Source organism: Schistocerca americana, chromosome 5 (assembly GCF_021461395.2).
Source record: "Schistocerca americana isolate TAMUIC-IGC-003095 chromosome 5, iqSchAmer2.1, whole genome shotgun sequence".
Taxonomy (NCBI): Eukaryota; Metazoa; Arthropoda; class Insecta; order Orthoptera; family Acrididae; genus Schistocerca; species Schistocerca americana.
Window position 1 is genome coordinate 600,656,594 of NC_060123.1, and position 27,150 is coordinate 600,683,743.

Here is a 27,150-nt window from a genome sequence, read left to right on the forward strand (position 1 = left end):
CAGTTTGGCCCCTTAGGAATTCACACACATTTGAAAATTTGCACATCCTTCGTAAGAAATAAATATGTAATGTCTTTACTGATGTTGTGCCAAAACTCATAGCATTTCTAGTTTCACCAGCTATCGATTACACACAAAAATTCCATTCTTTTATCGAAAAAATCCGCAGCGAGTGGTATAACGTGCTGGATAATGAGGTTTTGCATAATGGCCGTATGGTAAAATATTCTCCTCTTTATTTGCTATCATTTGCCAAAATCTCGTTTCGATATCTGAAACCGTTTATGAAATATAAGGAATGATGTGGATATTTCACTCTGGCTTTATCGCTGGAGCAGCGCGATCGAAAATGAGCCTACTACATCAGATCAATGCTCTTGAGATTGGAGAGAGAGACCTCCAAGCAACTCTAAAGAATATTTCATTATGTTAAAAAATGGTTCAAATAGCTCTGAGCACTATGGGACTTAACATCTGAGGTCATCAGTCCCCTAGAACTTAGAACTACTTAAACCTAACTAACCTAAGGACATCACACACATCCATGCCCGAGGCAGGATTCGAACCTGCGACCGCAGCAGCAGCGCGGTTCCGGACTGAAGCGCCTAGAACCGCTCGGCCACCGTGACCGGCTTCAATATGTTAGCTAAATTTCGTATGTATTAACATATTATGTAATATGCAACAAACGCAGAAACATAGGGACCTCATTTTTATGTAAACTTTTTCGAAATTAGCGCAATGTCCTACTTCCATATAAATATCGCAGTAACTATGACCGTTAACGAATCATGGATTTGACATACAAAGCTAAAAGTAACGCAGACGGGAAATTTTTTATCAAATATTATATGTAAAATCGTTTGAGGAAGATAGCACGGCGCGCGCCTTGATTTTGTCATCACCAACTAGCCGAAAGGTGGCAAACAGTGTCGGCCTCCCCTTACGAAAAAACGAATGAGCTCTCCCAGTACTTTGCAAGAAAATTTGTCACTGCACATCGGCCACCGTATCCTGGGCGGTCCCCACGGATGGGTATGAATGCAGATGCTCACAGCCAAATAGCCCGCACACCACGCTGACCACGGCATCAGAGTAAACAGCCACACTGATGAGACTTGACACGCAGATTTGTTAGCGTGTCGCTTTTCCAAGCTTCTACATTAAGTGACAAGTATAATAGTCAGTGTTAAAACAGACGGTCCAGTATGATGTATCATGCAGTGTAACTTGCTGTGACAGTGCGAGAGAGAGAGAGAAAGAGATAGAGAGAGAGAAAGATATTGTTTATTACTCTGTGGCGGTCAGCGCTCACATAATTATTCTTAGGAGATACAGCTTTTCTTCTTCTTAAGAGTAGAAAATTTTAGGAGAGGAGAGCCATTCTTGTGATGTAAAAATCGACGCCATTGCGAGTTTTTGATTCACATTGTAAAATATATGTGTATATGGAAGGAAATCAGTTAATAGAACAATAAAATATTGTTCATTTCAAGAAGGTACGTGTTATTATACACACAGCGATATACTTCTATTGTGATTTACTAATAAACACCAGATTGAGAACAGTTCCGACGGGAGCGTTCGGAGGGTAAATACATACAGCGTACACAGGGCGGTGTGTGAAACTGATAGCGGTTACGCGCTTCCGATGTTGTAGAAATCTGCTCCAGATGCTGCAGATACCGTGTTGAGCTGAAAGTCGTAACCAAAGTACGGAGAAATATTCTTCGGGGCTCTGTTGCATAGCAATCAGATTGCTTTCAGTTCTGAGAAATGTCCAGGTACTATTGTGGATTTGAATGATCCATGAAGTGACTTCTTTTCCGAAGAAAACAACGAACTGTTTCACTAGAACAGAACGCTCCCGTCGGAACTGTTCTCAAGCTGGTGTTTATTAGTAAATCACAATAGAAGTATATCGCTGGGTGTATAATAACACGTACCTTCTTGAAATGAACAATATTTTACTGTTCTATTAACTGATTTCCTTCCATATACACATATATTTTACAATGTGAATCAAAAACTCGCAATGGCGTCAATTTTTACATCACAAGAATGGCTCTCCTCTCCTAAAATTTTCTACTCTTAAGAAGAAGAAAAGCTGTATCTCCTAAGAATAATTATGTGAGCGCTGACCGCCACAGTGTAATAAACAATATCTTTGCCTCTCTCTCTCTCTCTCTTTCGCACTGTCACAGCAAGTTACGCTGCATGATACATCATACCAGGTAGCGGATACGCCTTTTCTCAATGACAGGCTGTAATGTAAGATCCATTCTTGAACTGACGTGTCTCACTACCGGCGTAGTGCGGCATGACTCGCAACTCGTGTCTTGACGCCCATTAAGAACCAGGATTCTGCGGGGCACAACAGGGGTAGGAGGGGCGCCATTGACTGGCCTTGAGTAGGTCAGTGTGCCGCATGGCACCGTTTGTTCTTCTTCCTCTAGTGATGCAGCAGAAGGCTGGGGAAGTCGAGCACACACGGCAGCCCGCTAGGTGGGTGACTACCGCAGTGGCAAGTAACGGTGATCGAGCAGCTGATGTCTGCAATCTTGGGCCATTGCCGACAGCCAGGTGGGCAGTGCAGCGGCGCCTCACCCATAGCGGCTGCCCAACGCGGGCGCTGTACTTCTGTAGGCGATACAGCTTAATCGAAATGCAGGGCAGCTGTCAGGCCAGGCTGCACCCGAGCGGCTGGCGACCCGTGGAAGATCACCCGTTGCTCGAATCTCATCCACTGTCTTCTCTCACTCTCACCCTGAACGTTAAAGTAGCCACGACGACTTCGTTACTGATATTAAAGCATTATGATTATACACTACTGGCCATTAAAGTTGCTACACCACGAAGATGACGTGCTACAGACGCGAAATTCAACCTACAGGAAGAAGATACTGTGATGTGGAAATGATTAGCTTTTCAGACATTCACACAAGGTTGGCGCCGGTGGCGACACCTACAACGTGCTGACACGAGGGAACTTTCCAACCGATTTCTCATACACAAACAACAGTTGACCGGCGTTGCATGGTGAAACGTTGTTGTGATGCTTCGTGTAAGGAGGAGAAATGCGTACCATCACGTTTCCGACTTTGCTAAAGGTCGCATTGTAGCCTATCACCATTGTGGTTTATCGTATCTACATCTACATCTACATTTATACTCAGCAAGCCACCCAACGGTGTGTGGCGGAGGGCACTTTACGTGCCACTGTCATTACCTCCCTTTCCTGTTCCAGTCGCGTATGGTTCGCGGGAAGAACGACTGTCTGAAAGCCTCCGTGCGCGCTCTAATCTCTCTAATTTTACATTCGTGATCTCCTCGGGAGGTATAAGTAGGGGGAAGCAATATATTCGATACCTCATCCAGAAACGCACCCTCTCGAAACCTGGCGAGCAATCTACACCGCAATGCAGAGCGCCTCTCTTGCAGAGTCTGCCACTTGAGTTTGTTAAACATCTCCGTAACGCTATCACGGTTACCAAATAACCCTGTGACGAAACGCGCCGCTCTTCTTCGGATCTTCTCTATCTCCTCCGTCAACCCGATCTGGTACGGATCCCACACTGATGAGCAATACTCAAGTATAGGTCGAACGAGTGTTTTGTAAGCCACCTCCTTTGTTGATGGACTACATTTTCTAAGCACTCTCCCAATGAATCTCAACCTGGTACCCGCCTTACCAACAATTAATTTTATATGATCATTCCACTTCAAATCGTTCCGCACGCATACTCCCAGATATTTTACAGAAGTAACTGCTACCAGTGTTTGTTCCGCTATCATATAATCATGCAATAAAGGATCCTTCTTTCTATGTATTCGCAATACATTACATTTGTCTATGTTAAGGGTCAGTTGCCACTCCCTGCACCAAGTGCTTATCCGCTGCAGATCTTCCTGCATTTGGCTACAATTTTCTAATGCTGCAACTTCTCTGTATACTACAGCATCATCCGCGAAAAGCCGCATGGGACTTCCGACACTATCTACTAGGTCATTTATATATATTGTGAAAAGCAATGGTCCCATAACACTCCCCTGTGGCACGCCAGAGGTTACTTTAACGTCTGTAGACGTCTCTCCATTGATAACAACATGCTGTGTTCTGTTTTCTAAAAACTCTTCAATCCAGCCACACAATTGGTCTGATATTCCGCAGGCTCTTACTTTGTTTATCAGGCGACAGTGCGGAACTGTATCGAACGCCTTGCGGAAGTCAAGAAAAATAGCATCTACCTGGGAGCCTGTATCTAATATTTTCTGGGTCTCATGAACAAATAAAGCGAGTTGGGTCTCACACGATCGCTATTTCCGGAATCCATGTTGATTCCTACATAGTAAATTCTGGGTTTCCAAAAACGACATGATACTCGAGCAAAAAACATGTTCTAAAATTGTACAACAGATCGACGTCAGAGATATAGGTCTATAGCTTTGCGCATCTGCTCGACGACCCTTCTTGATGACTGGGACTACCTGTGCTCTTTTCCAATCATTTGGAACCCTCCGTTCCTCTAGAGACATTGCTGCTCGCGTTGGTCGAGATACAATGACTGTTAGCAGAATATGGAATCGGTGGCTTCTGGAGGGTAATACGGAACGCCGTGCTGGATCCCAACAGTATCGTATCACTAGCAGTAGAGACGACTGACATCTTATCCGCATGGCTGTAACGGATCGTGCAGCCACGTCTCGATCCCTGAGTCAACTAATGGGGCCGTTTGCAAGACAACAACCATCTGCACGAACACGTCGACGACGTTTGCAGCAGCATGGACTATCATCTCGGAGACAATGGCTACGGCTACCCTTGACGCTGCATCACAGACAGCAGCGCCTGCAATGGTGTACTCAACGAAGAACCTGGGTGTAAGAATGGCAGCCGGCCGAAGTGGCCGTGCGGTTAAAGGCGCTGCAGTCTGGAACCGCAAGACCGCTACGGTCGCAGGTTCGAATCCTGCCTCGGGCATGGATGTTTGTGATGTCATTAGGTTAGTTAGGTTTAACTAGTTCTAAGTTCTAGGGGACTAATGACCTCAGCAGTTGAGTCCCATAGTACTCAGAGCCATTTGAACCATTTTTTTTGTAAGAATGGCAAAACGTAATTTTTTCGGATGAATCCAGGTTCTGTTTACAGCATCATGATGGTCGCATCAGTGTTTGGCGACATCGCGGTGAACCCACATTCGAATCTGGCGTATCACCCGGCGTCATTATATGGGGTGCCATTGGCTATACGTCTCGATCACCTCTTATTCCCATTGACGGGACTTTGAACATTGGACGTTACATTTCAGATGTGTTACGACCCGTGGCTCTACCCTTCATTCGATCCCAGCGAAACTCTACATTTCAGCAGGATAATGCACGACCGCATGTTGCAGGTCCTGTACGGGCGTTTCTGGATACAGAAAATGTGCGACTGCTGACCTCGCCAGCACATTCTCCAGATCTTTCACCAATTGAAAACGTCTGGTCAGTGGTGGCCAAGCAACTGGCTCGTCACAATACGCCAGTCTACTCTTGATCAACTGTGGTATCGTGTTGACGCTGCACGGGCAGCTGTACCTGTACACGCTATTCAAGCTCTGTTTGACTCAGTGCCCAGGCGTGAGGTGGTTGTTCTGGGTATTGATTTCTCAGGATCTATACACCCAAATTGCATGAAAGTGTAATCACATGTCAGTTCTAGTATAATATATTTGTCCAATGAATACTCGTTTATCATCAGCATTTCTTCTTGGTGTAGCAATTTTAATGCCCAGTAGTGTAAGTAAGCTTAGAAGCACACATGCCACTAGGGAAATTATGGATACAACCTACAGGAAGACTAAAGGGGCCTTTGGAGAAAAGAGAAGCATCTGTATTAATACCAACAGCCCGGATGATAAACGATTCCTAAACGAAGACATGCTAATACGTGGAGGGAGTTTATAGAGGGTCTATACAAGGAAACTGAACTTGAAGACAATATTATAGAACTGGGAGAGGATGTGGATGAAGATAGGATATACGATAATGCGACAAAATTTGATAGAGCTGTGAAAGGCCTAAGTAGAGAAAGGCCCCAGGGGTAGGCTATATTATGTCTCAACTACTGATAGCCTAGGGATGGCCAGGCACGACAAAACCTTGCCATCTGGTGTTCACGATGCGTATATGGGACAGGCGAAATACCCTCACAAGGAAACATCAAATTCACCGTGTATTTTGCGTAAAAGAAATCATGACAACAAGGTATCAGCGACAGCAATCGATCCCGCGCGAAAATTTGGGCCACAATTCTGACACTACTCTCTTATGATCTTCCGAACGTACAGCCTTTAAACTTCACGCACGTCACTTGGTTATCACTCGCTCCACCCCTCTGCAACCGCCTAATGCCTGAGCGCCAATTACGGTTCAGCAGAGTGACAACTAGAGACCACCTCTTCGAGGAATGTTGATGTTGAGGGAAGAGGAGAGGGGATGGGGCCACGTCTGCGAAACAGAATTTGAAATCTTGTTCGAGAACTCGTTGTTTTACGCTAATAGAGTGCGTAATAGGTCAGCCTCATACACATAATGTTCAATATTATGCCTCAAAATCACAGAGAAGTGTAAGCAACTGAAGAATAATTATGGAACGGAGTCAATGGATTTCGATTGATAATTTAATCATTCCAATCGCCTTGAAGAATAAGAAGACTCTTTCACGTTAACAGTGAAAGCTTTTTTCTCAAAGATAATGAGGCATAATAGCGATGTTAATAATAAAATAGCGCTTCGCCACTTCTTAGTGACTTGTTCATTCCTTTCATTAATACACATAACATTTGTGAATCGCAACATAGAAGTGTTCAAAGGAAAGAGACCCCTAGCACCAACTACAGGTATGATACTGCGCACTTTGACGTAGTGAACAAAGCAGTCTCTCTTTTTGGTTCAGCAACATTATGAACACGACCTCGTACTCACTCCTCCATACAGTACTCGGCGGTCGAGCTTTAGGCAGCTGCAGTGATTCAAGGAATACAGGGGTCTGATTCACACTGTTTTTCGCAGTCAGAGTAACTGTTACACTAAGGTCCAATATTAGACATGAAAAAAAGCAAAAGTGCAACTGTTTGCACCACAGAAGTCAGTGTTTGGGTCCATGGGGTGCTTTTTGTTTGTTTTAAATAAAGTGCACACTTCTAAACCATTTCTATCCTATGCTAGTGGTGGCGGTAACAACAACAATATTACTTACAGTGCAGTTTAATGATCATTCATCATTAAATACTTGGCTGTAGAAACGCTCCAACTCGAATACCCCTACCATTATTTACAAGTCTACTACAATCCTATGTTGTACACCTTCTCAATGTAGTCTTATAGTGACATCATTGGTTTTAACCCAGTACGAAGTCGTTTTTATGTAGCTGCTGGTTATTTGGAGATTTGCAGTGAAAACTTAATTTGTGTGAGTACATACTCGACTTTACAAATGGTAGGTAGCAATAGGAAGTGGTCATACATTGGTGGTTGTTTAGAGGTAATTGTTTACAGTGCAAATTTGATTATGTCTTCTATGTGTATGTACACGCTTGTCGAAATGACAGATAACAAGGAGAAGTGGTCATGTATTGGAGTTGTTACAGCAAATGTCGTGACATCAGTAAATAATTGCAATTGAATTGCACCCCTTCGAATTTCCTTATCACACTGTTATGTCAAAGTGTCTTACATCATACATTGTGATAATACTACACACCATTTTTAAGTGCTGTAAATCTGCTGTCTGCACTTCATGATGATCTTATCACTACTGAGTTCACACAGCTGAACTAGTAAGAAAAGTGCGAGAAGGCAGGAGGGACTTTATTTTCAAATAATTTTAAGTCATGACCTACATCAATGGGAGAGGAGGAATAGAATTTGATTCCTCATTATTTGTTCAAATGGTTCAAATGACTCTGAGCACTATGGGACTTAACATCAGAGGTCATCAGTCACCTAGACTTAGAACTACTCAAACCTAACTAACCTAAGGGCATCACAGACATCCATGCCCGAGGCAGGATTCGAACCTGCGACCGTAGCAGTCGCACGGTTCCGGACTGAAGCGCCTAGAACCGCTCGGTAACATCGGCCAGTCCATTATTTCTAAGTCATCCTCTACTCGTAGACTGATGAGGAGATAGCGAGGGGGGATTTGATTTCCAGCCAGTTTTAAATCTTTAAATTATCTTAGATCAATGGCACGATCTTGGTTTTGGTCTTCATATGCCCAACAATAGACGCATGACGACCGTTTTCCCGCCATTTTTAGTGAGACACTAACTGTCTTAGAGGCGTGGGAAGAGGTCAGTACCTTGATACATGATTGGTATCTGGTTGAATACACCATGCGCAACTGCCCAAGAATTGTGGGCAGGGTATCAGGTTACAATGTGACTTTGAATTTGCTGCCTCGAGCAGCATACACACACTACTAACAGAACGTTCATGTAGAAACTTCTGTTGACAAAAAACATGGTCAGTTCACTGTGAGACAACGGGTAAGCTTTGGCTCGTGTTCCTCCACATAGTTGGCACCAACTCGATGTTTTTGCCGCCGGACCCGCACTGGAGTATGGCACCTCCGAAGACATAAAGGGTCAGGGCACCGGCTCCTGCAAAGCACAAAGCACTCAGTCTTCAGGCCACAAGTGGCACATCAAGACCATACTAAAGCCGTGTCATCCTCAGTTGAGGATGCGGATTGGAGGGGCGTCTTGTCAGCACACCGCTCTCCCAGTCGTTACGATGGTTTTCTTTGACCGGAGCCGCTACTATTCGGTCAAGTAGCTCCTCAATTGGCATCACGAGGCTGAATACACCCCTAAAAAAGGCAACAGCGCATGGCGGCCTGGATGGTCACCCATCCATGTGCCGGCCACGCCCGATACCGCTTATCTTCGGTGATATCACGGGAAGTGATGTATCCACTGCGGCAAGGCCGTTGCCTCCTCCAGAGCCAATCATTTTTTGAGCTTCGGTGCGGATCGACCTCGACCGACACAGATTCGTCTCCGTCACAGTATTCATCACCCTGAAATAAGCAAAGTAATGTAGCTCGAGTACATATTCCGCCTAATTCGCTTAACGAGTGCGACCATCTAATACTGACTGCGCTAGCCATTGGTAAGATTTCACTGTGGTCACTCTCTTTGCCACCATCGTCGGTATCTGAAACCCAGCTCGCGCTATTCGTCCACGAGACTCAGAGGGCCATAGACACGGGTTCCCAGGTAGATGCCGTGTTTCTTGACTTCCGCAAGGCGTTCGATACAGTTCCCCACAGTCGTTTAATGAACAAAGTAAGAGCATATGGACTATCAGACCAATTGTGTGATTGGATTGAGGAGTTCCTGGATAACAGGACGCAGCATATCATTCTCAATGGAGAGAAGTCTTCCGAAGTAAGAGTGATTTCAGGTGTGCCGCAGGGGAGAGTCATAGGACCGTTGCTATTCACAATATATATAAATGACCTGGTGGATGACATCGGAAGTCCACTGAGGCTTTTTGCGGATGATGCTGTGGTGTATCGAGAGGTTGTAACAATGGAAAATTGTACTGAAATGCAGGGGGATCTGCAGCGAATTGACGCATGGTACAGGGAATGGCAATTGAATCTCAATGTAGACAAGTGTAATGCGCTGCGAATACACAGAAAGATAGATCCTTTATCATTTAGCTACAAAATAGCAGGTCAGCAACTGGAAGCAGTTAATACCATACATTATCTGGGAGTACGCATTAGGAGTGATTTAAAATGGAATGATCATATAATGTTGATCGTCGGTAAAGCAGATGCCAGACTGAGATTCATTGGAAGAATCCTAAGGAAATGCAATCCGAAAACAAAGGAAGTAGGATACAGTACGCTTGTTCGCCCACTGCTTGAATTCTGCTCAGCAGTGTGGGATCCGTACCAGATAGGGCTGATAGAAGATATAGAGAAGATCCAACGGAGAGCAGCGCGCTTCGTTACAGGATCATTTAATAATCGCGAAAGCGTTACGGAGATGATAGATAAACTCCAGTGGAAGACTCTGCAGGAGAGACGCTCAGTAGCTCGGTACGGGCTTTTGTCAAAGTTTCGACAACATACCTTCACCGAAGAGTCAAGCAGTATATTGCTCCCTCCTACGTATATCTCGCGAAGAGACCATGATGATAAAATCAGAGAGATTAGAGCCCACACAGAGGCATACCGACAATCCTTCTTTCCACGAACAATACGAGACTGGAATAGAAGGGAGAACCGATAGAGGTACTCAGGGTACCCTCCGCCACACACCGTCAGGTGGCTTGCGGAGTATGGATGTAGATGTAGATCTTACGATTCAGCATTCTATCTCTCTGTCATATACGAATCCTTCTAAACGAAGGCATCCATACAGGGTCCGTGAGTCCATCAGTATTGCTTAACATCAGTGAAGGCTTTCTCTAGCTGAATATTCTGTATAATTTCAGAACACTCTTGTTTTAAAACTCTTCAACATCTTGTTTTTAATGTCTGATCTACTCTCCAGATTGATCAGAGACCCATTGCCAGTAGGCATGCTGCAGTCACCTCACACAGTCGTAGACTGAATGGGTAGTTGGTTTTCAAATCCTAGCACCCTGTTAATCCTTACCGCATCTGTAAACTGGGACAGTTTAGGCTGGGAGTGATGTTAAGTGAGTGTCGAGCTCACCATACTTGGTTTATCAGTTATCGGTGACTCATTTTGGAATTTCACTTTTTTATGGAGGGAAGAGTGAAGAAAGGCAGTATCCTATAAAGCCTTACGCTCTCGCTATGTTACATACCATTTGTCTGGTTCAGAGTCCAGGACCTCTGGAGCTACTTGGCACAGTAAGTCTTTGGCTGAGTCGGCTTCCATGCGACGCATCCCCTCTACTATACGACATCTGTCGCCCTCCTCGGAAGGCAGTGGTGATGAGCTGTTGTGACGTGGAACCATCTGAGCAAGCATCGCGAGCGAGCTTCTGAAGGCGTCATCCGACAGGGCGCCACGGCACGAGGATCTGGTTCTAGCGACGATTGAGTAAACACCTATGAAATTAATTTTACTGTTATTTATCAGAACGCATGTGTGCACGCACGCATGCGCGCACACACACACACACACACACACACACACACACACACACACACACACACACACACACAAACACACACCCACACACATATGCACATTCCCACACACAGCGTACTGCAGTGGGTGTTAGTACAGAGTAATTCGAATAAAATATTCCATATAATGTGCATCCAATATTTCTGATGTACAGCTTGTTAACAGAGAAAAGTTTTCATTTTGCGTCTTGGTACCTTGGTACAGCAGGTTGTATGGGTTTATTAATCAATAGCCATTATTTTCCTGAAGTTCAAGGTACGAAGATGTGCTTGCGTTTAGGTAGCAAATTTATCAACTGTAGCTATGACTGTAGTCCGTTGCAGACTTCTTCTATATCGTTCAAGAATGTCTCACATATTTTCAAGTGCTGAGTACGCCGTTATAGTATATGAATACGTGCTCTTTAGTGGAAACACAGTTGCTGCTTGCAGAGAACACCGTATACGATTTCCTTACCGCAACGTACCAGATTCAAGGGTGTTCTGCATGTTTCTTTAAGTTGTATGAGACAGGTGGAGCATCTAGCAGTTGTACTTCATTTGAACATGCAAATGAACATCGTGTGGCTGATACGATATCGTTCACACAGCGGAACGTTACCCTTCAGCAAACACGTGTAGAATTTCCACACGCATCGATGCTCCACATAACCTACAAGAATATGGCGAACATTGTGTATGTGTGGTGTCTGTCCTTACAATTTACAAGATATTCAACAACATCGAGAGGCTATGAAGGTAGATGAATATAATTTTGTCGCCGGTAACATCATTAGTACTGTTCACAGATGAAGCAACTTTCATCCGTGACGGTATCAATAACACTCGTAACTCACATCGATGTTCAACAAAACCCCACACGCCTTGATGGAGACACGTTTTGGAGATTACTTCTCTGTGTATACGTGCTTGTAGTATTACTGACATTCAGCTGAATTGGCCAGTGGTGTTGCCGTAGCGTATTACAAGCTTCCAGTATTATTAGAAGACATTCTTTTGGCTGCAATTATGGGCATGTTCTCCAAGCGTGAACAGGGCACTGCACATTCCAGTTGTCAAGTGACGTGTCAGTCGAACCTAACTTTCCCATGAATGTGAATCGACAGGAATACATACATTTCTTGTCCATCAACGTTCTGGGATATTAACAAGTTACATTTTTTCCCCCCGGGGACTGGTTGACACGGGATGTCTATAAAGAGAAAAATAAGGAAAAGATACGCGATGGAGAAGTTGAATTTATGAAAATCAACGTTGAGCTAAATGATTTCCAAATGGTTCAAATGGCTCTGAGCACTATGGGACGTAACATCTGTGGCCATCGGTCCCCTAGAACTTGTTGTTGTGGTCTTCAGTCCTGAGACTGGTTTGATGCAGCTCTTCATGCTACTCTATCCTGTGCAAGCTTCTTCATCTCCTAGTACCTACTGCAGCCTACATCCTTCTGAATCTGCTTAGTGTATTCATCTCTTGGTCTCCCTCTACGATTTTTACCCTCCACGCTGCCATCCAATACTAAATTGGTGATTCCTCGATGTCTCAGAACATGTCCAACCAACCGATCCCTTCTTCTAGTTAAGTTGTGCCACAAGCTCCAATTCTATTCAATACCTCCTTAGTTATGTGATCTACCCATCTAATCTTCAGCATTCTTCTGTAGCTCTACATTTCGAAAGCTTCCCTTCTCTTCTTGTCTAAACTATCGTTCACGTTTCACTTCCATACATGGTTACACTCCATACAAGTATTTTCAGAAACGACTTCCTGACATTTAAATCTATACTCGATGTTAACAAAGTTTTCTTCTTCAGAAACGCTTTCCTTGCCATTGCCAGTCTACATTTTATATCCTCTCTACTTCGAACATCATCAGTTATTTTGCTCCCCAAATAGCAAAACTCCTTCACTACTTTAAGTGTCTCATTTCCTAATCGAATTTCCTCAGCATCACCCGACTTAATTCGACTACATTCCATTATCCTCGTTTTGCTTTTGTTGATGTTCATCTTATACCCTCCTTTCAAGAGACTGTCCATTCCGTTCAACTACTTTTCCAAGTCCTTTGCTGTCTCTGACAGAGTTACAATGTCATCTACTCCGAACTTTTCTTTTGTTTCCTTTACTGCTTGCTCAATATACAGTTTTAATAACGTCGGGGAGAGGCTGCAACCCTGTCTCACTCCCTTGTCTTCCCCTTCATGCCCCTCGACTCTTATAACTGCCATATGGTTTTTGTACAAATTGTAAATAGCCTTTTGCTCCCTGTATTTTACCCCTGCCACCATCAGAATCTGAAAGAGAGTATTCCAATCAACATTGTCAAAAGATTTCTCTAAGTCTACAAATGCTAGAAACATAGGTTTGCCTTTCCTTAATCTTTCTTCTAAGATAAGTCGTAGGGTAAGTATTGCCTCACGTGTTCCAACATTTCTACGGAATCCAAACTGATGTTCCCCGAGGTCGGATTCTATCAGTTTTTCCATTCGTCTGTAAAGAATTCGCGTTAGTTAGAACTTTGAACCACTTAAACCTAACTAATCTAAGGACATCACACATGTCCATGGCCGAGGCAGTGTTCGAACCTGCGACCGTAACGGTCGCGCGGTTCCAGACTGAAGCGCCTAGAACCGCTCGGCCACAGCGGCCTGCAAATCATTTCCCATTTAATAATACCCTCTGCGTGTATTTATTTTTGTTACATTCTAAGAGCAGTATCTGTGTATTCAATTACGACTAGACACCAGGGTAGAACTTTTTTTAATTAGTCTGTACTACCACACCAAAACTATTCATTGTTCCTCCTGAAACACCTCATCAGATTTCATTCAGGTGGCCTCTCTGCGCATCCTCTTTCCTGACTCTGCTGGTAATTACGGTGCTGAACTTAGAGGTGAACAGGGTACAACCAGGCCCTGCGGACGCGTACCTACTCCTGTTGAACAACTTCGTCCATTTGAATGCGGTTGCACTTTGGGTTTACAAGAAGCTGGATGGACGTGTCGACACAGTGCTGCAAAAGTTTGGCACAAATTATCGTTGGTGTGTCGCTTTTAGTTGTCCTCTGTCGAACACTCCCATACCAGGTTCTGGACGTCCATGTGGCACGTCAAGGTCTGTATATTGTGCCAGCAGTGTCGGGCGATCGAACATAAGCCAGGGAAGAAATCTGGGCACATGTTGTACCTTTCGGGTCTCCAATGACTAGTGGGTACCGTCTGCTTGCAGCAGGAGTAATATCACGTGTGCCTATGGCCAGGTTACCACTGAAGGCTCTGGTGTCATGAAAGAATCAAGTGGAGAATAGAATGGCACTCTGTTGACTTTAGTGATGAGAGTAAGTTCCGACTGTATCCCTAGACCTGATGGTTGGCCTATTTTGGAGAACAGGAACAATCGCCAAAGTCTTCATTAAATGCGGGGAGGAGGGGGGGGGGGTGGCACCAATTAAAGTTCGTGGTCACATTTGGTGTTTTCGCAGGATAAAGTAACTACTGCCCACCTCATTGCACAGGTTGTATTCTCCACGCCATTGACTTTTCTTCGTCGGGAGGAAGATGTGCTTTCCGGCAGGACATATCACGTCCATGTATGGCAGCTGCGAGACAACTTTCTCTTCATGGTGTACAACTACCCTACCAGGAAGATTACCAGACCTGAGCCTAATTAAAGCGTGTAGGACATGATGAAGTGGGAATTTACTCATTCTCCAGAGCCTTCCAGAACCACTGTCGAATTGCAGCAGAAGGTGCAGCAAGATGCTCGGGACAATCCATTGCGTGATGGCATTCGATATCTTTATGATCGTCTGCTTGTGACAGTTCACGTCTGCGTTGCCACCGTAATAGGGCATGCTGTGTAATAATGAGACTGTCTGGGCATCCTTTACTGTGACATGCGCGTTTCATTTTGTCTGAATTTATTATCGTGCACTTCTGCGAAGATGAACTACTGTAAGTCTCACATCACATGTCCATAAAATCACTTTCTTTTTGAGGGCGTCACATTTGTTGCCTGGCAGGCAGGTAAGAAGGCCTCGCTGACCTGTACACTCCGCATCCATAGCCAAGCTGTAAACGCACAAAAGCCTTATGAAACTGGAGCAGACGCGCCATCTCCGCTCCCCAAGATTTGTTGCTAGCATATTTTATAATATCCAGCGCCTTCTGTGTTCTGGCTTTCAGGTCTCTCAGGTGTGGTAACCACGGGCCAAGAAACCACACAGACTCTTTTAAAATGTTAAATGGTATCCTTGATATTCAAGTCAGGGAAATTAAAAATCATCACAAACGATTAAAATGAACACACACACACACACACACACACACACACACACACACACACACATAGATGTAGAAAACCGAAAACCCATATGTATAGCCCACTCTTCCAACCTCTGCATTGGAAGCTGCAGCTGATGGGTCACTGTTTCAGTACTAGAGGAGGAACGGAAAGCAGCAAAACCATCCACAAATAATTACCATTGTATGGAACTCCATACAGAAACCGTGAAACTGTTGATGACTATGGCAAAGAGGGTAATACTTAAAACACTGCCCTGGGGTACACCATTCTCCTTCTCAAAACGATCAGACATTGTATCTTCAAGTCAGGACCGAAAAAACCGCTGAGACAGGAAAGACCGTATGAAGATAAGGAGGTGGCCACAAAAACCCCTGTGATGCAGTTGTGAGAGAATACTGCATCTCCAAGTAGTTCATATGCCTAACTTACGTCAAATAATATGCCAGTACAGTTCAAATGGTTCAAATGGCTCTGAGCACTATGGGACTCAACTGCTGAGGTCATTAGTCCCCTAGAACTTAGAACTAGTTAAACCTAACTAACCTAAGGACATCACAAATATCCATGCCCGAGGCAGGATTCGAACCTGCGACCGTAGCGGTCTTACGGTTCCAGACTGCAGCGCCTTTAACCGCACGGCCACTTCGGCCGGCGCCGGTACAGTGACGTTTATGTAGGAAAGCCTGCTGAACAGCTGCCTGTAGAAGGGTCAGGGAATCGAGAGTGGAACGAAATCTCCAGAATCCACACTGAGAGGGTCTGAGGAGTAGCCTGGCCCTAACAACCAGACCAGACAATAATTAACCATTCATGCCCGGTCTTTCTTATAAAGCTCATTAGGGCGAGACTCAGATAATTACTGGTATATGTCCTTTCGTAGTTTGAGGAGAGGTACCAAAATTGCCTCTCTCCACAAGTTGAGGAAGTGACTTGTCTGCCATATCACTTTAAAACTGTTGACGAGGATTTCCTTTGACGCTTCTGGCACATGTCGAAGCATGCTTTATCAGATTTGGTCGTGATTAGGTGCAGTATCAATAGTTTCCAGCTCCCACATGGAAAAAGGGTAGTAGTAAGACTCAGCATTGTTGGACCTGAAATCCAACATGCCCCACTCTACAGTTGCAAGGTAGTGATGAGTCGCCAGATGCTGCCTGTTATTCACAGTAGTTTTTGCAAAATGCTGTGCCAACATCTGTGTGATGTCTTTGGCTGTTGTTCAGAGGCATCCCTGATTCAGTACTGCTGCTATTAGGAAACGACTGCGGTTACCAGAGGTAGTCCTGATGGCTTGCCAAATTTTTGCAGAAGAAGTGAAACCATTGATGGAGTCCAGAAACGTTTGCCATGACCTATTATTGCTCTCCTTAATTACGTATCGAGCCTTGGCTCTTCCAACCCAAAATGCTCTGAGGTTCTCTGCTGCTGGACAGTACTTAAACCATCAAAAAGCCAAATGCCTGATGTGGATTTGTCAGTGGCATTCACCAGATCATCATGGTTCCAAAGTGCCCCATAACAGAACCTGGGGACTTTGGGATGGCTAAGTCAGGGGCATGCTGGATCACTAGTGTAATGTGGTCCACCTATTCCTGGACACTGTCGTGCTGCCCAGACATAGTCAGCTGCTAGAATAGCGTCCTGTTGGCCCTGCCGACAGTCCGTTTTGGTGGCTTCTCTTCAGGGAACGCTCCATTCAGAAGATGAATGGGGAGTAGGAAGTGGTCACTGGAATGAAGACTGTCAATGACTTCCCACTGAACAGAAGTTGCGTGCGCTGAAAAGCAAAAACGGAGATTAATGGCTGAGAATGAGCCAGTAGCATGACAGAAATGAGTGTGAGCACCTGTGTTGAGCACGCACAGTTCGTGAGAGGTCATGTGGTTCTACAAACCCGAGCTCGAGGGCACGTAAAGGTCAAGCCCCATAAGATGTAATGGTCATTGAAGTCTCCAAGCAAGAGAAGTGCTCGGCGGAGTTGTTCTGTAAGATCTGTGTGAGCCTCAGAATCTACTGCATCTTGCTGAGGTATACACAGTGAGAAAACAGTTTCCTCTGACACACATTAATTTCAATGACAACTGTTTACAGGTTAGTAGCCAGGGGGAGAGCAGAGAAGTGATGCGCATTGTTGACAAACACAGGAACCTGTCCCTTGGCTCTGACCCCAGTCACGTCATCCTTTCGGTTATGGGTGTAGCCGCATACTCAGGGGCTTCAGTAGCTTTAAAATGTGTTGCTTGTAGACACAGACAGAGGAGGCGTTCCTGTGCAGCCAGTTTCAGTTCCCCCACACGTGTCCTGAACCCATTAATATTCCACTGTAATATGGAAGCCATCAAGCTCGGTGCTTGCACTGTCACCCTGTCTTTCCGGTAGGGGGGATCCTATAACGAGCAGAGGCTCGGTGTTGGGGCGAGATGATTGCCTCAAATTCCATTAGCTGTACAGACATCAGACAGGATGATGCCGACGTCGCCGGACTGTTTACTTCCCTTCTCCGCTCTGCCTTTCATTTTTTGCCCTGGGTTGGCTTTGGAGCCACAGCCGCAGCCGCAGCTGTGGCAGGGACAGCAATGGACTGTGGACCAGTCTGCACCTTTGGAGAAGCAGGGAGGGAGCTCCACAACGTTAGCGCCACGGTCTTTTCTGATATTCTCGGAGAAAGTGCTGGATCTGAAGTAACTGCAGCAGCACAAGTACATTGACAAACTCAGGTACTAGTGCCAAACTAGCAACCTCTGTTTGTGTAGCAGCATCGGTATTCTGAACTGACTGCTTAGTAACAGAGGTAGCAAACTCCTGGGGCTGCATGGCCTTGAAGATAGTTTTCACCTCACCGTACGAGATACGTTTAGTTGTTTGACCTTCTGGTTCTTCCTTTCTTCAAGGAAGACACTGCAAACCCTGCTCCAGGCAGGATTATCCCCAAAGCAGTTCCCACACTTTGGGGCGGATGAGCAACCAACACCTTCATGGGTAATCTTACCACATTTTCCACCAGTGGCTTCTCCCCTACAACCAAACGTTATGTGCCCAAGGAGTTGGCATCTAAAACAGCGCACTGGTTTAGGGAGATAAGGCCACAAGCTGAGACGAAGGAAATCAGTCTTAATGTGCTCTGTAAGTTCTGTCCTGCTGAAAATCAGTATGAATGAGTCCCATTTCACGAGATTACCATGCACCCTTTTCACTATGTTTTGCACACCAACGATTCCTCCCTGGAACAACTCAGCTTTCAGTTCTTCTCAGAGAATGTCAACCAGATGCTTGAAAATCACAACACCTTTGCTATAGTTCAAGGTGTTGAGCCATTCACTACCTGCTGCTTACTCCCTGAGGCATTGAGGTTTATACATGTTCTTATTGAGAATTACATTTTCCTACCAGCAGAGACCCATTTCGCAAATGCTTGATGGATATTAAATTTCCAACTATTCGCTCGAAACATTTTTGTATGTGAAAGGGTAATACTTTCTCAAAGGTCCCCTCTTTTCGTTTAACTATAAGAAACATATTGTGATCACCAGCCTGTATTCTGTTACACGAAAGTGGAAGACTCTGTGTAATCCCCAAATCCCGTGGTTGGCTACACAAGTCCTCTCATTTCACTGGATATTGGCACCTACCAGCGGCCCACCTTTGCCGTTAGGAGGAGAAATAGAAAATTTTGAAGCATCCATCCCGGTCCGACGAGCAGCTACGGAATGAAAGCCCACCTAGACAGAGCCCCACTTGCCTAGCTAAGCCTTATACAACTGAGTTGCGACAGGTTCCCCAGAGGCTGCCTATTAAGAGTTGCTCCCCCTCAAAGTTTTTTTTGTAGAGGCTTTTATCATCCTCGCTATCCAGGCGATCAAGCCAAGATCCCCATCCAGAGGTTGCCCATTAAGAGTTGCTCCCCCTCAAAAGTTTTTTTTTTTTTGTAGAGGCTTTTATCATCCTCGCGATCCAGGCGATCAAGCCAAGATCCCAATCCAGAGGTTGCCTATTAAGAGTTGCTCCCCCTCAAAGTTTTTTTTGTAGAGGCTTTTATCATCCTCGCGATCCAGGCGATCAAGCCAAGATCTCCATCCAGAGGTTGCCTATTAAGAGTTGCTCCCCCTCAAAGTTTTTTTTGTAGAGGTTTTTATCATCCCCGCGATCCAGGCGATCAAGCCAAGATCCCCATCCAGAGGTTGCCTATTAAGAGTTGCTCCCCCTCAAAGTTTTTTTTTTTTTTTTTTTTTTGTAGAGGCTTTTATCATCCTCGCGATCCAGGCAATCAACCCTAGATCCCCATCCAGAGGTTGTCTATTAAGAGTTGCTCCCCCTCAAAGTTTTTTTTGTAGAGGCTTTTATCATCCTCGCAATCCAGGTGATCAAGCCAAGATCCCCATCCAGAGGTTGCCTATTAAGAGTTGCTACCCCTCAAAAGTTTTTTTTTTGTAGAGGCTTTTATCATCCTCGCGATCCAGGCGATCAAGCCAAGATCCCCATCCAGAGGTTGCCTATTAAGAGTTGCTCCCCCTCAAAGTTTTTTTTGTAGAGGCTTTTATCATCCTCGCGATCCAGGCGATCAAGCCAAGATCCCCATCCAGAGGTTGCCTATTAAGAGTTGCTCCCCCTCAAAGTTTTTTTTTTTTTTTGTAGAGGCTTTTATCATCCTCGCGATCCAGGCGATCAAGCCAAGATCCCCATCCAGGGGTTGCCTATTAAGAGTTGCTCCCCCTCAAAGTTTTTTTTGTAGAGGCTTTTATCATCCTCGCGATCCAGGCGATCAAGCCAAGATCCCCATCCAGAGGTTGCCTATTAAGAGTTGCTCCCCCTCAAAGTTTTTTTTGTAGAGGCTTTTATCATCCTCGCGATCCAGGCGGTCAAGCCATGATCCCCATCCCTGTGACACACAACGTTCCACCGTCGCCGAAGCATGTCCCGTGCTTATGGTGACAGAGGATGGGCGGCTCTTACCAGTTCCGCTCTCAGGAACCCTGGGGTCGCCAAGATTGTACCCAGCAAACGAATACACAACCTCTGGTCCCCTTCTCAGGAACCCTGGAGTCGCCAAGATTATACCCAACAAACGAGTACTGAGCCTCTAAGTGAGAGCACCTCCTAACTACACTCTAGCAGTGGACGAGTTCCTAAATAAATATTTTCCAGGACAGTAGATACGTCGTGGTTCGTCAACAACACTGGCTTCCTTGAAATGATACCAATACGTCCTAACCTCACCACACCTGACAACTCGTTTATGGGTCATTAATGCACATCTACCTGCACGTCGATATGGTTCAAACTAAGAAATTCGCAATGCCGTGGAGGAGGCATTTCGCGCTATAAAACTAGACTTGCTGAAAAATAGGTGAAGATGAATATAGAGGTGTATCAAAGTGTTTTACAGCATAGTGGGAAACGTACCGATTTACTGAGCACTAAATACTTAAGTAAGTGCCTGTGCTAAAACAAACCTAGTCAGCCAGCATTCGGAACTACTGGATACGGCAACTTCTCGCTCACCCTGTACATGCTTGGCGTTAATTTGGTCAGTTTGGCTGTCTCTAATTTGGTGCCTGGCACAAATGTAATTACGTAAGTGGCTATTAGATGAATTAAAAATTACGTCATTTAGGAATAGTAGTTCTGATCTTATTTGGCTACTGCGATAAATAGTTACCAAATTGGATTTTCCTCAAACATATGCGTATAGGAGAGAGGGCACTGCAGACGTCTGTTGCAATCATCAGAAACCAGTTGTGGTAGAGTTCCAGACAATGAGCCCATGTGGCAGTGCGCAACTCCAGGAAACTGTTGTTTGGGTGCTTGATCTACCAACAACCTCTCGACCAGCCAAGTATCTAGGGATTCTCATCACTCTGAGCCCATTTAGATTTATAGGTACCCACGCCAATTCAGCGAGTGAGTCCAATGAGATACACTCATGGTCACTGCCCACCATGACATTGAATACCGCCTTGTCGCGTTGCGGTTTCGTGACGCACTAAGGAAAGTATGTAATTGGTGCAGAGACGAACGGGGGACCATTCCACCGTCGAACAAGCCGCAGCTCGCGAAATAGTCAGCTTGACAAAGGGCAGATTTTTATGCCCCAGTGCCTGGGAACGAGCATCTAAATCAACACCTATGTCTGTACTCCGCAAGCCACCTTATGGTGCGTAACGGAGGGTACTTCCAGGACCCGTGTCACTTCTACCTTTCCTGGTCCAGTTGGGAACAGTCCGCGAGAAGAACGATTGTTGGCAAGCCATAATTTTATCTTCACTGCTTTTTCGCGAGGTATACATCCAACCAGTATAATAACTGATTCCTCTAGGATCGAATGGTATCGAAATTCTAACAGTAAACAAAAAGGTAATGTGGATCTCTTACAGCACCTGAAACTTGAGTGGCTGACGCTTCCACGCTTACTGAATGAAACTTTAACGGAAGCTCTGCTTTCCTTTGGGTCTTCTATTTTCGTCCCCAATATACATTGCTAAAACTCTGACGCGGAACCAGGAACCCGGTAAAGTCTGCAGCGGAGGGGCAACAAAAATTCGATTTTCAATATTCCGTGTAAAGGTTGACAGAATTTAAAAATCTGAAGTGCTCTCAGAGTCTATTCATTAAGATGTGTAATCTTACTTCAAAAGTTTTCCACATTAAGACAAGTATTACAGTTACAAACGTGTGTTTGTCTTGAGGCAGTGCAACTGATGGCGTGAAGATACGCGGACGTCATCCATCCAGCATTTGAAAATAAGGGCACTTAGCGACTTGCAACAAACTTTACACGGACGAAACATTTTCTTGCTCATATCCTCCACAAAATGATGAAACGCAAAAAGTTTCTCGCTCACAACATTTTCTCTGTTCATGCAGCCAAACATCAGCATCAGCCGTGATTGCTTCTTTGTTCCTAATTCCGTTTGCTTGAAGCTAGTATGTACACATGCCACTGAATGTACCTACACACACACACACACACACACACACACACACACACACACACACTGGTCATACCGGACTCGAGAGTCCATTACCGCAGTAACTTATTTTAGCAATCTGTTCCTGTCTTGCACTATGTCCTTCCATTCACCTTCAGTGCCTAGGCTCCTTAAATCAGCCTTCACATTGTCCTCCCACCTACGCCTCGGTCTCCCCACAAGACGTTTTCCCTCTAAGTGCCCTACCAGTACTTTGCGCGCTGCCCTGCCCTCATCCATTCGAGCTACGTGACCCACCCATCGCAGCCTACGTGATTTAATAATACTGATTATGTCAGGGCTTGAATAGAGTTTGTGAACCTCTTCGTTATGCAGTTTTCGCCACTCTCCGCTAATGTGATCCCTTTTTTTCCGAAAATTTTCCTCAAAATTTGTTTTCAAATACGCGAAACGGCTTTTCATTTTGCACAGAGAGACCAAGTCTCACACCAATACAGCATAACTGGATGAATAATAGTTTTGTATATACTAATCTTTAAATTCCTAGACAATATCCGTGATGAAAGTAATCTATTCAGTGAGAAGTAGCACGCATTTCCCGTCCGTAATCTCTTCTTCAGCTCGGATTCAGTCTCATTTCTCGAAGTGATGTCCACGCCTAGATACTTAAATGTGTTCACTTTTTCAAACTGCTTGTCTCCAACTCTTAACATTTCCTGATCTACTGCTGTTGGCTCAAATGGTTCAAATGGCTCTGAGCACTATGGGACTTAACATCGTACGTCATCAGTCCCCTAGAGCTTAGAACTACTTAAACCTAAGGACATCACACACATCCATGCCCGAGGCAGGATTCGAACCTGCGACCGTACCAGTCCCACGGTTCCGGACTGCAGCGCCCAGAACCGCAAGACCACCGCGGCCGGCTACTGCTGTTGGCATTCTAGTAGTAACAAGGTATTTAGTTTTGTCTTTACTTATCCTTAGACCTACATCTTCACTAGCCTTGATTAACGCATTTGCATTTGCTGTTACAGATTCTTCCCTACCGTTAATGTTCTTTAGATCATCTGCATACCCTAATATCTTAATATTTCCATTTAACTCCACACCCTCTGAATTATCTGCTACCATTCGTACAATATATTGTTGGACTAAATTAAAAAGTAGTGGAGACAGGGCATCTCCCTGCTTAAGTCTGTTCATTATTACAAATTCTTCTGACTCCAATTTCCCCACGCCTACTCTACCTTTTGTGTTTTTCAAACCCGCTTCTATAAGTCTAACATACTTCTTTGGTATTCCAAGTTCCAAAAGAATTCTGTACAATTTTGATTGCAATACTGAATCATATGCTTTTGTAAAATCTATGAAAAGATTATGAACTGGTTTATTGTTTCGCATTCATTTTCCAAAATTTGACGCAGGGTGAACATTTGGTCTATAGTTGATCTGTTCCTCCGAAAGCCAGCTTGGTAATCCCCCACAATTTCATCTGCATATGGTGTAAGCCTGCTTAACAGAATATTCGCCCGCATCTCGTGGTCGTGCGGTAGCGTTCTTGCTTCCCACGCCCGGGTTCCCGGGTTCGATTCCCGGCGGGGTCAGGGATTTTCTCTGCCTCGTGATGGCTGGGTGTTGTGTGCTGTCCTTAGGTTAGTAAGGTTTAAGTAGTTCTAAGTTCTAGGTGACTGATGACCATAGATGTTAAGTCCCATAGTGCTCAGAGCCAGAGCCACAGAATATTCGAGAAAATTTTGGAACATACTGGTAACAGCGATATCCGTCTATATTTAGTACAATCCATTTTGCCGCCCTTCTTAAAAATTGGGATCAGAATCGACTCCTGCCACTCTTCAGGTATCATCGCTGAGTTCCGTACTTTAGTTATCACTTTGTGAACTACTTCCACCAATTTCTGTCCCCCATTTTTAACTAATTCTGCAGTTATGCAGTCTGACCCTGGTGCTTTATGGTTTTTCAATTTGTTGATTGCATCTCTTACTTCCTTTAGCGTTGGCTCAGGTATCTGGGGTTCTGCTGTATGTATATCGTACGCCTGCTCATTTCCTGCTTCCTGGTGTACATTTAATAGATGCTCAAAGTACGCCCTCCGTTTACTTAATATAGCACTGAGGTCTGTCAGTATTCCCCCGGCATCCCCTCGAAGTGCATTTGTCCTAGCCTTGAACCCCTCTCTATACCCATTTATGTCTAGGTGAAGTTCCCTAATGTTTTTTGTTTTACTGTTTTTTAATTTGATTGTTGAAATAATCCCTCTTCTTTGCCCGTAGGCTACGACCAACTTCCCTCCTCAGATTCAAGGACTCCTCTCGTTTTCTGTCCATCCCAATCTAATCGCGCTTTTCTCCTTTCCTCTATCAATTTCTTGCATTCCTCATCAAACCACGGTTTCCTTCTGTTCTTCTTAATTGTAACTATTGTGACCTACGGTGCCTCTTTGATATAACTCCTCACAGTGATCTACTGTTTATTTACATCCTCGTCTTGATCTTCGTGCGTCCTGAGAGCATCAAACCTATTTGAAATTTCTATCATGTACCTTCTTCTAAAGGTTTCACCATTTAGCTTGTCAGTGTCGAACCTAACAAGTTCTGCATTGTGATACCTTGATGTTGCTGTAATAGCCGTTGGTGAACTTTGGCAACTACAAGAAAATGATCAGAATCGCAGTCTGCTCCCCTGAAAGTCGTAACATTTTCTATACTAGTGTGCCATCTCCGATCTACAAGAACATGATCAATTTGGTTTCGGGTGTGTCCATCCGGAGAAACCCAAGTTGCTTTATGAATGTCCTTCCTTTTGAAATATGTGCTCTCAACAATCATGTCTTTTGAAACAGCTAAATAAACCACCATTGTGCCATTATCATTCGAAATGTTATGCAAACTTTCTTTCCCAATTGTAGGCCGGACTGCTTCCTCCTTCCCTATCTTGGCATTAAAATCACCTATGATTAATTTTGTATCATATGAGGAGAACTCATCCCACAGTTGATCTAGTTCTTCATAAAAGCCGTCTTTAACAACCTCTTCAGTGTCCTCAGTTGGTGCGTGTACATTAATTACGCCTAGTCTATTACACCTGCCGGACAACACTATAACTGATAGTCGGTCACTAATTGACCTTATATCTCTTATTGCGTGAATCACTTTTCTCTGTACTGCGAAACCTGTTCCGAAACTGTGATCTTCCGCACCTCCATAGAAAAATGTATAGTTACCCCTCTTTATGCTATCTTCCCCCTGCCACCGAGTTTCTTGAATAGCTGTAATGTCTAAATCGTATCTCTCTAATTAGTCTAATAATGTCTGGAACGCTCCTGGCCTGTTCAAACTTTTAACGTTCCATGTTCCCAACCTGAAAGTTCCTTTCGGCCGGAATCTCTTCGAAGTAGGTTTCGCCCGGAGATCCGAATGGGAACCTAGTTTACCTCCGGAATATTTTACTTCAAAAGGACCCATGCTCATTAATGTTGCTGATTCTTGATGAATAGATTTGATAGTAAGAGAAGAAGAAAAAGGGATGGTTCATCACGCCATCGCCTGCTCGCCACCGGCTGTGTGCGACTGCTTATTTTTTGTATTCGCAGCTACCGTTCATATCTGAAGGTCGTATCCCCTATCCGCAACCTGGGGACGCGCGGTGCCGTGGTGGTAGGGGCCCACGAGAACCTTCCTAAAAAATTATATCAGTGAGTGACACATAGTTCTGGTGGCATAACGCCATAAGCTTTGATACGCGTGAAATCTGGCTTTTGTTTGAAATGGAGAGTAAATTAGCCAGTTCACGTTCACATAATACTTCATAATAGAGCACTTAGCTATTTCCAATAAACTTTAAGGGTAATCTGAAACTTTTCCTAAACTTTGGCTCACTTACGTACGAAAGGCCTTTCACAAGTAATACAAAAGATGTTTTTTTTCTCGGCAAATTTCGCTTGAAAAAGTGCGGAATATTCCCGCTTCGGGGCCTATAGTTCCACGAAGTTTCGATAGGTGGCGGCTCTATACGTAGAGGCCGGCCAGTGTGGCTGAGCGGTTCTAGGCGCTTCAGTCTGGAGACGCGCGGCCGGTACGGTCGCAGGTTAGAATCCTCCCTCGGACATTAATGTGTGTGATGTCCTTAGGTTAGGTTTAAGTAGTTCTAAGTTCTAGGGGACTGATGACCTCAGATGTTAAGTCCCATAGTGCTCAGAGCCGTTTGCGCCATATTCTATACGTAGGCTCCAAAATGGCGTCTGTAAAGGAGGTGCGTTCAAGGCAGAAAGCTGTCACTGAGTTTCTTTTGGCGGAAATCCAGAGCGTCGCAGATATTCAAACGCGCTTGCAGAATGTTTACTCTGAACAGCAAGGGAACAAAAGCACTGTGATTCGTTGGTCGAGGTGTCTGTCATCATCGCACCAAGGTCGCGCAAACCTGTCCGTTCTCCCGCGAGAAGGCCGGCCGCACACAGACTGCAATGTTGCAAAGTGCGGACACTCATTCGAGGTGATCGACCTAGTACAATGAAACATCTCGCTGCACACCTGGACGTCTCTGTTGGTAGTGATCGCTCACTCGTTCACCGGTGTCCTACCTCATGATGCAACGATCTACTGTGTTGATTTTGGGGAGGAGACCAAACAGTGAGGTCATCGGTCTCATCGGATTAGGGAAGGAAGTCGTCCGTACCCTTTCAAAGGAACCATCCCGGCATTTGCCTGAAGCGATTTAGGGAATCATGGAAAACCTAAA

At 44.8% G+C, this 27,150-nt stretch overlaps 1 protein-coding gene across 1 annotated transcript in view; it reads right to left on the reverse strand.

Annotated features, from left to right (window-relative positions):
- LOC124616574 overlaps nucleotides 1-27,150 on the reverse strand; it is a 113,700-nt gene that overhangs the window by 77,647 nt on the left and 8,903 nt on the right. The window contains exon 2 of the mRNA XM_047144894.1: nucleotides 10,837-11,083. Coding sequence (XP_047000850.1) covers nucleotides 10,837-11,083 — 247 coding nt within the window. The remainder of the gene's footprint in view (nucleotides 1-10,836; nucleotides 11,084-27,150) is intronic.